Source organism: Mixia osmundae (genome assembly GCF_000708205.1).
Source record: "Mixia osmundae IAM 14324 unplaced genomic scaffold scaffold_4, whole genome shotgun sequence".
Classification (NCBI taxonomy): domain Eukaryota; kingdom Fungi; phylum Basidiomycota; class Mixiomycetes; order Mixiales; family Mixiaceae; genus Mixia; species Mixia osmundae.
In genome coordinates this window covers 1,056,928-1,069,577 of record NW_014575560.1, presented here as the reverse complement: position 1 = coordinate 1,069,577, position 12,650 = coordinate 1,056,928, and the positions used below count along the sequence as shown (strand labels likewise).

At 55.7% G+C, this 12,650-nt stretch overlaps 7 protein-coding genes across 7 annotated transcripts; 3 read left to right on the top strand and 4 right to left on the bottom strand.

Moving 5' to 3' along the window:
* Nucleotides 1-45: 45 nt before the first annotated feature.
* L969DRAFT_94149 (uncharacterized protein) lies at nt 46-1,690 on the top strand (the record flags this gene model as incomplete). Its single annotated transcript, XM_014713426.1, has 7 exons — nt 46-103; nt 165-442; nt 491-575; nt 633-809; nt 865-1,151; nt 1,206-1,260; nt 1,305-1,690. 7 exons carry the CDS (start codon nt 46-48, stop codon nt 1,688-1,690), a joined length of 1,326 nt encoding a protein of 441 aa, XP_014568912.1.
* Nucleotides 1,691-1,798: 108 nt separating this feature from the next.
* L969DRAFT_48166 (uncharacterized protein) lies at nt 1,799-3,885 on the bottom strand (the record flags this gene model as incomplete). The annotated part of the gene is made up of 9 exons (XM_014713425.1): nt 1,799-1,970; nt 2,020-2,060; nt 2,118-2,367; nt 2,418-2,679; nt 2,730-2,894; nt 2,946-3,368; nt 3,423-3,608; nt 3,669-3,720; nt 3,781-3,885. 9 exons carry the CDS (start codon nt 3,883-3,885, stop codon nt 1,799-1,801), a joined length of 1,656 nt encoding a protein of 551 aa, XP_014568911.1.
* Nucleotides 3,886-3,960: 75 nt separating this feature from the next.
* On the bottom strand, nt 3,961-5,694 carry L969DRAFT_47173 (uncharacterized protein; the record flags this gene model as incomplete). Its single annotated transcript, XM_014713424.1, has 6 exons — nt 3,961-4,115; nt 4,271-4,495; nt 4,738-5,038; nt 5,101-5,219; nt 5,274-5,439; nt 5,524-5,694. The coding sequence occupies 6 exons, from the start codon at nt 5,692-5,694 to the stop codon at nt 3,961-3,963; spliced, it is 1,137 nt and encodes a 378-aa protein (XP_014568910.1).
* On the top strand, nt 5,482-7,905 carry L969DRAFT_73900 (uncharacterized protein; the record flags this gene model as incomplete). The annotated part of the gene is made up of 5 exons (XM_014713423.1): nt 5,482-6,432; nt 6,485-7,074; nt 7,129-7,259; nt 7,313-7,653; nt 7,715-7,905. The coding sequence occupies exons 1-5, from the start codon at nt 5,838-5,840 to the stop codon at nt 7,903-7,905; spliced, it is 1,848 nt and encodes a 615-aa protein (XP_014568909.1). The 5' UTR covers nt 5,482-5,837.
* Nucleotides 7,906-8,037: 132 nt separating this feature from the next.
* L969DRAFT_61402 (uncharacterized protein) lies at nt 8,038-9,311 on the top strand. Its single transcript, XM_014713422.1, has 4 exons — nt 8,038-8,202; nt 8,261-8,892; nt 8,949-9,161; nt 9,222-9,311. The coding sequence occupies exons 1-4, from the start codon at nt 8,043-8,045 to the stop codon at nt 9,267-9,269; spliced, it is 1,053 nt and encodes a 350-aa protein (XP_014568908.1). The 5' UTR covers nt 8,038-8,042; the 3' UTR covers nt 9,270-9,311.
* A 44-nt stretch (nt 9,312-9,355) lies between these two features.
* Nucleotides 9,356-10,587, bottom strand: L969DRAFT_47132 (uncharacterized protein; the record flags this gene model as incomplete). Its single annotated transcript, XM_014713421.1, has 3 exons — nt 9,356-10,306; nt 10,361-10,460; nt 10,517-10,587. 3 exons carry the CDS (start codon nt 10,585-10,587, stop codon nt 9,356-9,358), a joined length of 1,122 nt encoding a protein of 373 aa, XP_014568907.1.
* A 429-nt stretch (nt 10,588-11,016) lies between these two features.
* Nucleotides 11,017-12,603, bottom strand: L969DRAFT_620986 (uncharacterized protein; the record flags this gene model as incomplete). Its single annotated transcript, XM_014713420.1, has 2 exons — nt 11,017-11,805; nt 11,866-12,603. 2 exons carry the CDS (start codon nt 12,601-12,603, stop codon nt 11,017-11,019), a joined length of 1,527 nt encoding a protein of 508 aa, XP_014568906.1.
* Nucleotides 12,604-12,650: the final 47 nt, after the last annotated feature.

Below are 12,650 nucleotides of genomic sequence, written 5' to 3'. Positions count from 1 at the left end.
GAAAGCCGCACCCGACGCGCAGCCTGACAGCCAGATAGACTCGCCATGGCCGAACAAGGCCAGGAGATCGATCTCGACTCCATCATCGACAGATTGCTCGAGGGTGCGTCGCCTTTGAACGTCATACACAAACGCGTCGGCTGACTTGCCCTTGGCTTCTTCAGTCCGAGGTAACCGACCGGGAAAGCAAGTACAGCTCTTCGAGCATGAGATCAAGCACCTCTGCACCCGAGCTCGAGAGATCTTCATCAACCAACCCATCCTACTCGAACTCGAAGCGCCCATCAAGATCTGCGGCGATATTCATGGCCAATATTACGACCTTCTCCGCCTCTTCGAGTACGGTGGCTTCCCTCCCGAGGCAAACTATCTCTTCCTGGGAGACTATGTCGATCGTGGAAAGCAGTCACTAGAGACAATCTGCCTCTTGCTCGCTTACAAGGTATGTGTCTGCCGGTCGAACTGACCCTCTCATTGACATCCCGGCCAGATCAAATATCCGGAAAACTTCTTCATCCTGCGAGGCAATCACGAATGCGCGTCCATCAACCGAATCTACGGCTTTTATGACGAATGTGAGTTCCATCTTTGGCCCCTGCCTTGATACCTGCTCATTGCGAATATGATGACAGGCAAGCGGCGCTATAACATAAAGCTATGGAAAACCTTCACAGACTGCTTCAATTGCCTTCCCATCGCCGCGATCATCGACGAGAAGATCTTCACCATGCACGGCGGTCTGAGCCCGGATTTGCAAAGTATGGAGCAGATAAGACGCGTCATGCGTCCTACAGACGTGCCAGATACAGGCAAGCTTCTCCTACTGTCCTCCCAAGCGGGCATAGCTCATGGCGAGGTGATCAGGTCTATTGTGCGACTTGCTGTGGTCCGATCCCGATAAAGACATCACCGGATGGTCAGAAAACGATCGAGGCGTCTCCTTCACTTTCGGACCGGACGTCGTGTCCCGCTTCTTACAAAAGCACGATATGGACCTCATCTGTAGAGCGCACCAGGTCGTCGAGGACGGCTACGAGTTCTTTGCAAAACGTCAGCTTGTCACCCTCTTCTCTGCGCCGAATTATTGCGGCGAATTCGACAATGCGGGCGCGATGATGTCGGTCGACGAAACGCTTCTCTGCTCGTTCCAGGTGCGCTGCGAGGCTCCTCCAACCAAGCGCAACTGCTGACTCGTCGGTTGACAGATCTTGAAGCCAGCGGAAAAGAAGCAAAAGTTCAGCTATGGGGGAATGGGAGCAGGTAGACCGGTGACGCCGCCGAGGAAGCAGAAGAAGGGCAACAAGGCACCATAAGTAGCAGAATCTGCCCAGAGGCGCCGGGCTACCCCTCTGCCCTCCTCGCGCACGAGCCCGATCGTGCAATAAAGCCCACTCTCAAGATCTTGCTGACGACCCCCGTCCTGTCCCGATGCGAAGGTCAACAAGCCGCTTGCTCAAATTCGTCTGGCATGTCCCTCTCGCCACCTCTTATGACAGTCGATCTTCCGCTCTGCCGAACACCTGTATCAGTATCTCGCCAGCCGCGCATTTGTGACAAGAGCAAGAAAGACCTCAAAAGGAGAATAGAGTTCCGCCGAATGAAGCTAGCCCTTGTCTGCCTCATCATCATTGTATTTGTCTCGGTGCCCAAGGCTCCAGAGTGCTTCTCCCTAGATTATATCAGGAGCTAGCCATCCAGGATTCGGTCTTCAATTTTTCATTCGATTTATTACATCACGTTGGGCGCTTGCTTTCTCTCTCTAAGTTTGTCCTGTGCAGATGGCGAAGGTGATGGAGCTTTAAGATCCATCGAAACAGATGTCGTCGAATAAGATGCGGAGGTTGAGCGTTGCGGGAGAAAAACAGGACAGATTCGGCGAAACAAGGAGCGTGCGATGGCGAACGCCGCAGGTGCCGGAGCGCGGTCTTGGGCGGTCATATTCACGAGCCGAGTCGACTGTATCTAGATACCTTGCATGCAAATTTGCGACCAGTTCGACAGGCTCGGACGCGATCTCACTGGCTGAACAAGAAAAGATTGTTCGTGGCTGCGATTGCAATCTGTTGATCAGACCGAGGTCAGCTCAAGACTTGCATGAGGACACGCGATCGACTGACCGTGTTCTCTTTCGGATGCCAGCTAGCGTGCAGAATCTTGCGCGTGAAGTCGATCGAGTCCACATCGACAGGCGGCTTGCTGCCGCCATTCTTGCCCGCGCCATTCTTGGTCGCTGCTCCTTTGGCTGCCTTTGTCGCGCCAATCTTCTTCGCTTTGAACGCAGACTTGTCCGCTTGCAGAGCGATATCGGTCGTTCCCTCCCGGTCATAGATGTGAAAGTTATTGGAGTATGACCCAGACAGGACATGCCTGTTGCGTGCTTTCAGCCCTGCGCCAATGAAGAGGTAGAGAAGACTGACTCTCCGTCGCCGGAAAAGGTGCACTCAAACTTGTCGAATATACAATCGTTTTCGTATAGGTCGCACAGCTTACTTCGGAGGTGATCGTGCACGCTTATCGTCTTGAGCGGCTTGGAGTCCATGTTGATATCCCAGATCCGTAGAGTGAGGTAATCGCGCGAGAGCAAGTACCGCCCGTCTCTGCTAAATTTGACATCTGAGACTGAGGAGATGATTTCTGAGAAGAACGACTTGTTCGAAGGATCCTCTTCCTCTTCGTATACTGCTCGAAGTGCGCGTCAGCTTGATCGCACGCAAATTCGAGAGACCCACGTTTTGCATGCCCGTCGCAGAGCGCAGAGTCGCGCATATCGGCTAGTTTGACCGTGCCCTTTGAGCTGGAGTAGCATAGCAAGTTGCAAGATGTCGGATGGAATTCAGCAGCAGTGATGACTTCGGTGAGCTCTTCCATGTTCGCGGGCTTGATGTCCAGTATATCTGCACCGGACGCGTCAGTACTCGATCACCTGAAAGCGGCAGACGACAGACTAAAGCTCTGATCACTAATGTTGAGATTCCAGAGGTTGATACGTAGATCATCGGCAGACATGTAGCTTTCGCCGTCGCTATTGATCGAGATTGAGTTGATATGGTATGCGTGCGCGTTTGCGTACACTTTTCGCGGTACTGCAGCGACGATAGTATCATGATATGACATCCTCGGCAATCTCAGTACTGGCGTGCTGGCTGATCCGGCTGGTGACCGTCCGCCTGGGGAAGTTGGCGGCAGGCCTGCTAATTGCGAGCCTGGCGCAAGGGAGGGCGAAGAAGGTGAGTAATGCGGTAAAGAGTCCTGATGGAAGTCGCCTGTGGCCAAAGATCCGGACGAATTTGCCGCTGCTAGTGTCTGGTTGTTCTCTGCCACCACCTTGAGTGACTTTTCAAAGACTTTCCAAAGCTTGATCGTCTTGTCTGCGGAACGACTGCGCGTTAGCCTGACCCGGCCTCCGTCAAGGGACTACTTACCGTTGGTAGACAGTAGAAAGTGCGCTTGATTGCCCCTCTTGCACCACCTGATCTTGTTGATCTTTTCCTCTATCTCTAAGCTTTTAAGGTAGTCGAATTCTGGCTCATGTGACTGGAACTCCGTATAAAACTTGTACTCGCAACCTTTCTTACTTTCGTTGCGCTCGAAGAGCACCACCCGGCCGCCTGTCGCAAGTAGGATCAGATCAGCACGTATTGTGCGTCTGAGCAGGGTGGTGCGCTCACCTTTGTCGCCAGTGGCGAGATAGTCACCTTTCGGGCAGAATTCGACGGTTGACTAAGCAGCATCCGCTAGTCAGCGATGATCCATAGACTTCTGCGGCTAGTCAGAACGTACGATGATGTCTGCTTCGGTGATGTCCTCTACATCGCCCTTGTCGCCGAAGCACTGGGCGAATCGCCAGCCGGACGAGTCTGCGTCGAGCTGTATTTGCTGACTCATCTCTGTACGGGCACGCGAGTACGATCGAACGGTAGCTGTCCCTGCTCGCGAGTCTATTGGTAGCAGATTATCGTGCTAGCACCCGGTCGAGATAGGCAGGGCGCGCGCTCCTATGCTGGCGAAAGACGCGGTCTGATAGGGCAGACTGCTCGTCTTAGCGTGATGTGCGGCTGAGGCAAGTAGCCGGAGAGTGGGTGCAGTCAGTAGTACTGCAGACCTGGCTAAGGCAGCTCTGGAGAATGGAGGCATACACATGAGCCCGAATGGCCTGGTCGATATCAGAAAACTCTGACCTTGCTGTGTGTCGCCGGAGGGGAAGCAGGACAGTGGTTCACCTGACCGTCCGAGACCGAAGCTCTGATCTAATGCGCGAATGGGGCCAGACGAGCGTGAGGCTGAGTCCGCTCCAGTTTGTGAGTTTGTCGGTTTCGCCTTGCCGAGGTGGTGTCAGCCTCGGGCGTCGATGGCTTCTCAGACCCGCGCAAGTGAGCGGCTAGCGAAGGATCCGCTTTCTTCGCGGAACTCAGGCGTCTGGCCAGTGTGGCACACGCCAAAGGGGTGGGCGAGCGAGTCCGTCCCACGCGATAGCGGCTGATCGTGGAATCTGCTGCTGTCGTGAGGAGTCCCTGGAGCTCTCTCCGCTGGCTATCCTGCTTGTCCTACTCTGCACCTCTCTCTGTGGACGGCTAGCCCGTACAGACTTCGCTTCAGACTTCGGTCGGCAGCAGCGACGACCACTCAAGCAGCGTCACTCTTCAATCACGTGACATAATGCGTAATCATGGACTTGATGATCACCGACACTTGCTCACATGCTGCTGATACAACAGGCCATCATCTGCCTTCCTCAACGTAGGCTCTGTCTCGGCTCTGAGAGAGTGCTTCCGTCAGGGACGGACATGCCAGGCGAAAGTGGAGGATTGGCCGCTGATGACACGGCTGGTGTCGATCCTGAATTCTGGCTCGCTCGCCATTTCTTGAACTCAGCTTGCCTGACCTGATCAATAAAGGGCTCGAGATCTCGCCGATGCTCGCGCTGGTACCTCGAGGCAATCTTGTTACGCAGCTGAACGCCGTAGAGTCCTAACCTGTCGTCTCTCATCCTGAAAAGGTACCTATCCAGCCCGCCGCACTTGTCTATCGTCCTCAATGCCTGGAGGACCATCATCCCTGCTGTCAGACATGGACGTGTCGAGCGGCCATGAGCAGACGCACAGAAGTCGTGACTTTCATCCTCAAATGCTGATTGAGCGCCTCTGACCAAAGTTTCTTGTTCTGGATGTTGGGCAGCCATGATCGCCTCGTCTTGTGATGTGAGTCAGGCACGTTATTGCCTGTCATATAGATGAGCCAACCGGGCTCGGCTCGTTCACAAGGAATTGACGTACCGTATCGCTTCACCTTGCCATCAAACAGACCGAGCTGGCCTCGCTTGAACATCTTGCCCGCCACACCGGGTATCTTTGCCAGACTGCATAACGAGGGATGCATCGTGCGAGCGGCCCGAAACGTGAGCCAATCGACGAGTGCCTGCGTTGCCAGAGGGCGGCGTCGCTGTAAAAGCTGACGGTAAACCGGGCCGGAGCACGCGCTGGACGAGCGAGCGACGTGCTCGGGCTGAGCGACTGATCAGCCTACTTCGCGATACGACGGCTGGCCGTCAAGCAGCGACGCTAAGGAGAGATAAGACTGACAGGCCGACCGAGCCGAACCGCGTTCCACGGTCAGCGTGGTCTTGTTGCGCGGCACGGTCGTCAGGTGTCGCGAGCGTGCAGCTGTTGTGTCCCTCCAGCAGCGAGCGCAGGGCATATAGCCCGACACGGCCAGCAGACACTCAAGCACAAGATAGATAGGCTCAGCAAGCACCCATCTTAGCGTGTTCGCCCCACGCTCACCTTGCTGCACGCGTTCATCCGCGCAAGTGATTGATAGCAAAGGCCAGTGAGGCGGTCATGCAAGCTTCAGGCGCGGTCGCGAGCGCACAAGCTCATCACGACTCCCTTTCAACTCGGCCCCCGACCTCCCCGCGAAATGCAAGCTCGAGCGAGTTGGGCAGTCCGGCAGATGACAATGCGAGCACAAAGGCCTTGCTGCTCACTGCCAATCCTTCCACGAATGGTCACTATGCACCTCCCATGGCTGCCATGGGCAGTCAGGATCACTTCCACCTGACGGGCGAGCCTACCGACAGGGCTCGCGCGGGCTCGATCTATCTGCCGCTCAACAATTCGCCGGGACATTCGCCTGAGATCAATTCGCAGTCGGGTTCGCCATCTGCCCAGTCGGACCCCCAGAATTTGTCGCACTCGAACGGACACGCTGGCCTTGCAAAGACATACGCGGGCGAGCAGCGGCTTGCGATCGACATGAGCGCTCTGAACGAGCCGAAATCGCCGTCTGCCATCAATCCTGCTTACTCAATACCGGCGAGCTATGATCCTGCCGTGTCATCGATAGCCTATCCTTCCGTCTTTACGCCCTCTGCTGTCAATGCGACGGGTCAAGCGAGAGGTGCAGTCGCGGCAGCAGGAGACTACCTAAGTGCAGGTGAGCTCTCTTGCCCTTAGCCTGAGTAGCATTGCCTGATCCGCATAAGCAGGCGATGGACCGATAACGATAGACACTTCTGACGGTCAGCTAGATAGCGGACTACTTCCGCATGCCAAGCGGGACCTGTCGCTCACACATCACGCCTCATCCGACTCGCTGTCGAAGCGACTCCCGCAACCCAAAGAGTCCCACAGGCCTGTCTCGCCCGCACTGGGACAAGATCGCTCGAGCATGCAATCTGCAGCATCTCGCTACTATCAGCCCGGTAGCTCTCCCGCTAGATCGACTGCCTTTGCTCTGTCGCCCTCGCAGAGCAATCCAGCCCTCTCGTTGTCGACAGCGGCTAGACGGAAACATCCGCTCGATAATGCAGTCGGTTGGATCGTCATGTACTTCGCCTTCAATCTTGGCCTGACGCTCTACAACAAATTCGTGCTCGTCAAATTTCCGTTCCCTTGGACCCTGACGGGCGTCCACGCGTTATGCGGTGCGATAGGAGCCCAGATAGCTCAATCGCAAGGCTACTTTGTTCAGTCAAAGCTCTCGTCACGAGAGAATTCGGTGCTCGTCGCCTTCAGCGTGCTCTACACTGTCAACATTGCTGTGTCCAATCTCAGTCTGCACCTCGTCACTGTGCCTGTTCGTGGCCTTCTAGCACCCCGTACACGAGCATGCTGATGGTTCGGCTGACAGTTTCATCAAGTCGTTCGAGCGATGACGCCGCTCTTCACTGTCATCCTGTCAGCAACGCTGTTACGGAAGCGATTCCCCATCAGGACATATGTGTCTCTCATTCCCGTCGTCGCAGGCGTCGGCTTTGCCACGTAAGCCACTCGCTCTACAGGCCAGACTATGCTAAGGACGAAGCGAATGCCAGATATGGCGATTACTCTTTCACGGCATGGGGATTCATACTGACACTGCTAGGCACGGTCCTGGCAGCCATGAAGACGATCGTGACCAATCTCATCCTGGTCGGAAGGCTCAAGCTGCACCCGCTCGACCTCCTGCTGCGAATGAGTCCTCTCGCTTTCGTCCAATGCGTCTTCTTCAGCTACTGGACTGGCGAACTCGCCCGAGTGAGGGAGTATGGCGCGACTCAGATGGACACGGGCAGAGCAGTCGCTCTGCTCATCAATGGCGTCATCGCTTTCGGTCTCAACGTCGTCAGCTTCACTGCCAATAAGAAGACGAGCGCGCTGACGATGACCGTGGCCGGTTCGTTCATCCCGTCTTCCTGCTGTGCTCGCATTGCAAGCTGACTGGCCATGATCAACAGCAAACGTGAAGCAAGTGCTGACAATCGTGCTCGCCGTCCAGCTCTTCAATCTGGTCATCACGCCGGCCAACATGTTTGGCATCTGCTTGACGCTCTTTGGAGGGGCATGGTACGCTCGTGTAGAGATGCTCGATAGCCAAGCGCGCAAGAAGCCTGCCGTCGCGACACCCCTTCACGATGAACGCAGCTAGAGCTTGATCATTGCATATGTGTATTGGTGACCTGGCCCGTCATCGTCGGCTGAGCTTGCCGCTGACATCGCGACGCGCCCGAGATGGACAATCGTTCGATTTCTCGACATCTTCGCCTTTCTTGACATTCAGCCAGGATGTCGCTGACCCAGAGGAAGACCAACGGCGACGCAAGGAACAAGGATGGTATCGCGGCCTACACTGCCCACTGGAACAGAGATTCTGCGCAGGACACAGAGGAGAACACCCAGAGCCGTTTGGCAGAGTACACGGACGTGGTCAACGGCTACTACGATGGCACGCGACTTGCTGTGTCGTAAGCTATGCCATGGATCTGACAGGGACCAGTCAACAGGAGCGACAGAGCTGTACGAGTACGGCTGGGGGGACTGCTTCCACTTTGCACGCTACTACCCCGGCGAGGCATTTCGACAGGCACTCGCACGCCACGAGCACTATCTCTCTGCCCACATCGGTCTCAAGCAAGGCATGCGCGTACTCGACGTAGGCTGTGGTGTCGGTGGGCCGGCAAGGGAGATCGCAAGGTTCTCGGGCGCCCATGTGACCGGCCTGAACAATAACCAGTTCCAGATCGACCGAGCTACAAAGTATACCGCCAAGGCAGGCCTGTCTGAACAGGTCGACTTTGTCAGAGGTGACTTTATGCGACTCTCTGAGCAATTCGGAGAGAACTCCTTCGATGCCGTCTACGCTATCGAGGCCACCGTTCACGCGCCAACCTGGGAGGGTGTCTATGGCGAGATCAAGAAGATCCTCAAGCCGGGCGGCGTCTTTGGCGTGTACGAGTGGTGCATGACAGATACCTGGGATCCTAGCATACCCGAGCACAAGAGGATCGCGCACGGTATCGAGGTAGGCGATGGCATACCGGAGATGCGCACCATCGCAAAAGCCCGTCAAGCTCTCCAGACTGTCGGCTTCGAGATCCTGCACGACGAGGATCTGGCAGAGAAGAACGACAGAGTGGTACGCACCGAGAAGTCCTGGTCTGATCTACATTGGCTGAATCGGGCGCTCGACAGCCATGGTACTATCCCCTCGAGGGCGACATCCGCAAGTGTCAGACAGTCTGGGACGCTTTCACGATCATTCGTATGACGCGAGCAGGCTCCTTCGTCACTCAGACAGCCGTCAAAGTGCTCGAGAGAGTCGGCATGGTTCCAAAAGGCACACACGATGTTGGGGAAGCCCTCAAGACTGCAGCAGAGGCACTCGTCAGCGGCGGCAAAGCAAAGGTCAGTCGGGCCATCTCTCTTGTCATTGCCTGCATGCTCATAGTGTGGTGTCTTCGGCAGCTCTTCACGCCCATGATGCTCTTTGTCGCTCGAAAGCCTGCAAACTAAAAGCTGACACGCAGCAGGAGATACCCAGACCAGTGTAATCAGAGACAGTCTAATGCATCGCAGCTTTACATCTGATGTTGACATTGCTAATTGGCTGAAACAGGCAATTGCTTGCCTATCAGATCTGTTGCAAAGGGTTGGTCGATGTACCCAGCAGAAGATCCAGGAGAGTAGAATGTCGATCGATCGTATGGGTGCATTTCGTGATTGTAGGCAATCCTGAGTGGCAGATCAGGGTTCGAGATATAGTGACGACCGTACACAATCGCAACATCCTTAGTATTGGCGAAGATCTGGCCATCTTCTCCGTTGAAGCCGCCAGCAGCGAGATAGGCCCGTGTCTTGTCATCTCTGCGCCAGGCGTCGAGTGCAAAGTCGGTCGTCTCCTTACTGCTGGCATCGACCGAGCCTGCTACGCGAGCTTCGATGACATGGATGAATGCAAACGATGGATAAGTATCGCGCAACCACTCGATAAGCGCGGTGTAGTCGGCCTGCGTGCCCTGGTCTCTCATATCGCCAAAGCTAGAGAAGGGCGACAGGCGAATGCCCGCGCGATCTTGACCAGTCTCTGCAACGACGGCATCGATGACCTCTTTGACAAACCGCAGACGCTTTTCTGTCGAGCCACCATACTCGTCCGTGCGAGTGTTGCTGTTCGTGTCGATGAATTGATTGAGCAAGTAGCCATTGGCGGCATGGAGCTCAACGAGATCGAATCCGGCCCTGCGTGCGTTGCGAGCGGCCAGTGCAAAGTCAGCGATGTAGCTCTTGATCTGATCATGCGTCAGTGGCGTGGGCTTCGCGCTCTTGCCGGCCATAGGTACGTCGGATGCAGAAACGTAGGGCAATCCATCTCTTGCCAGGACCTCAGGACTGGCTTGACGCCCGTTCGCCCAGAGCTGGATGCCAATGAAGCTTCCCTTTGCATGCACTGCTTCGGTCACGCGTTTCCATGAGTCAACCTGAGCGTCAGACCAGATGCCTGGCGCGTTGTCGCAGCCGCCCGCTTGCGCAGAGACGAGCGTGGCTTCACTCTGTCAATGTACGCATTTCAGTACGAACGCTCGTGCGAGATGAATATGACTCACAAAGAGCAGCGTGCCAGGCACGCTCGCACGTTGAGAGTAGTACTCGATGGCCATGTCAGTGTGCGTGTGATCCTTGTTGGCTCTGAAGCGGGTCAGAGGCCTGTCAACCGCCAGTGGTCAGATCGTAACATCTTTTGGAAAGAAGTGCCGACGCACGCCATGACGACTCTGTGTCCGATCGTGAGAGGGCCAATATTATAGGGCTTGAATAGCTTGGAGGACGACATCTCTATGATTTGGAGCTTGCGAATGCTCGACGTACTCGTATCCTCGGGCTTCAAGGAGAGTACGCTCTCTTCGACGAGGGACGAGTGTCATTTCGGCTTGAGCTTTATAAGTGCTGACGGCGGTGGCTGCTGCTGACATAGACGATGACGGAGCTGCTGCTGACGTGACATGCGCGTGACTTGCTGAGTAAAAAAAGGTCTGACGCGCTCGCTGACATGCTGGCATGTGCTGACAGGAGAGCACGTGCACACTGGTGCTACAACAACTGACTGATCTAATGCTTCAGACCGAGCAGCACGCTGCGCAGGGTCGGCGAAAGCGCGAGAAGGGCGACGAGCAGAGTCGCGAGGGCTGCAAAGCCCATCTGTGGCGACACCATCGTCGTCAACAGCAGGATAGGCTGCACCAAGAACGATCAGCTCGATCCATCATAGCAATGTCGTGAGACTGACCAGATTGCGCTGCGGAACAGTCTTCTTGCCTCCAGCGATCCGGAAGAGCTGCAGGTCGTGCCAGAGGGTATTGATGCCCGGACCGATGACGTTGAGGGGAACGAGCTTGATCAGGAAAGTACCCCGAACGCTGTACCTTGGGGCTCGAGCATTCTCGTCGGACAGAGAGGCGTCGAGCATGTAGCGGGGGAGATCGGGCACGACGCAAGCAGGTCGTCCGAGTCCTACGATATCGCACGCGCCGTCCTCAATAGCACCTGCGATGGCCGGTCTCGTTCGGAAGCCCCCGGTGACCATGATACGCATCGGTAGACGAGCATGGGCAGGCTTGAGCTTCTCGACGGTAGGCTTTGCGCGTTTGGCAAACTCGGTAAAGAATGCTTCGCGTTTGCTGCCCGCTTTCGCAATCGAGCCATCGCCTTGATCTTGTTCGACCTTTTTGACGGATTGCTTGCGAGCGTCCCGTTCACTCTGCTCGTTATCATCTCTGAGCATCTCTGCATTCTGATAGGTACCGCCCGAGACCTCGAGCAAGTCGACATCGCCTCGTTCGGCAAGCCAGCCGGTCATCTCCAGCGCATCTTCTTCCGTCATACCGCCAGCGACATAGTCGGACGAGTTGAGTTTGACGGAGACGCAAAAGCTCGAAGGCGTCACGCTACGGATGGCATCGATGATCTCGTGCAGCAACTTTGAGCGTCCTCTATTGTCGCCCCCGTATGCATCCGTTCGGGTGTTGACGTCGGGCGAATGAAATTGCGAGAGCTGGAGGCACGTAATGAGCCATCAGCTCGACGCCGCATGTGGCAAGAGTGAGCTGCTCACGAGATAGCCGTGACTACAGTGGACCTGAACGCCATCGAAGCCTGAGCGGTGCGCGAGCAAGGCAGCGCGCTTGAATTGCTCAATGACGAGCTTGATGTCGTCAAAGGTCATCGCACGAGGGGTATTGAAAGCGAGCGAAGACATGGTCGAAGCGATCCATCCTTCTGATCCTTTCAGTTTGAGAGGCTGATCAGAAGGACCGAGCGAGGGTTCACTGCGCGGTCGACCCATGCCTCGGCCTGATTGTCTGCCTGTATGATTGAGCTGCACAATCGCAGGCGTTCTGCCGTCTTTGCCTTTGCAAGCAATAGCGTAATTCTTCCAGAGCTTCAACGTCTTTGCATCCTCCAGTGCGTCCTCAGGCACGATGATATCGCAGGGAGTACCCAAGAAGCGAGGATCGACCATGACGTTGCCGGTCAGTATCAAGCCCCAGTCACCCTTCTGCCATTCTTCGTATAGCTTGAGCAACTTGTAAGTCGGGTTCGAGCCACCTGCCCTGCCGAGCATCTCTGCCATTGCAGCTTTGCAGAGTCGGTTAGGCAGCACGAGGCCGCAGTTGAGCTCGACAGACTCGCTCAGGATAGCTGCCATCTCGTCTGTGAGACGGGTCTTGTGCTTGCTGAGCTTATATAGGCCGTGCTGACGAGTCGAGATGACGAGATCTGGCGCACGACCGTACGACGGAGAGATTTGACATCCCGCGTTTTGACAAATTTGACATTTCCCGTCGATCATCATGGCCGATCTGTGCGTCGGTAGGGCTGACTTGGAGAGCCTGATGA

Bases quoted from the DNA above. Each gene is read 5' to 3' on its own strand.
- L969DRAFT_61402 (XM_014713422.1), top strand. From the start codon at position 8,043: ATGTCGCTGACCCAGAGGAAGACCAACGGCGACGCAAGGAACAAGGAT. The intron at 8,203-8,260 runs GCACGCGACTTG...ACCAGTCAACAG, and splicing joins GGTCAACGGCTACTACGATG to GAGCGACAGAGCTGTACGAG. The intron at 8,893-8,948 runs GTACGCACCGAG...GGCGCTCGACAG, and splicing joins CAGAGAAGAACGACAGAGTG to CCATGGTACTATCCCCTCGA.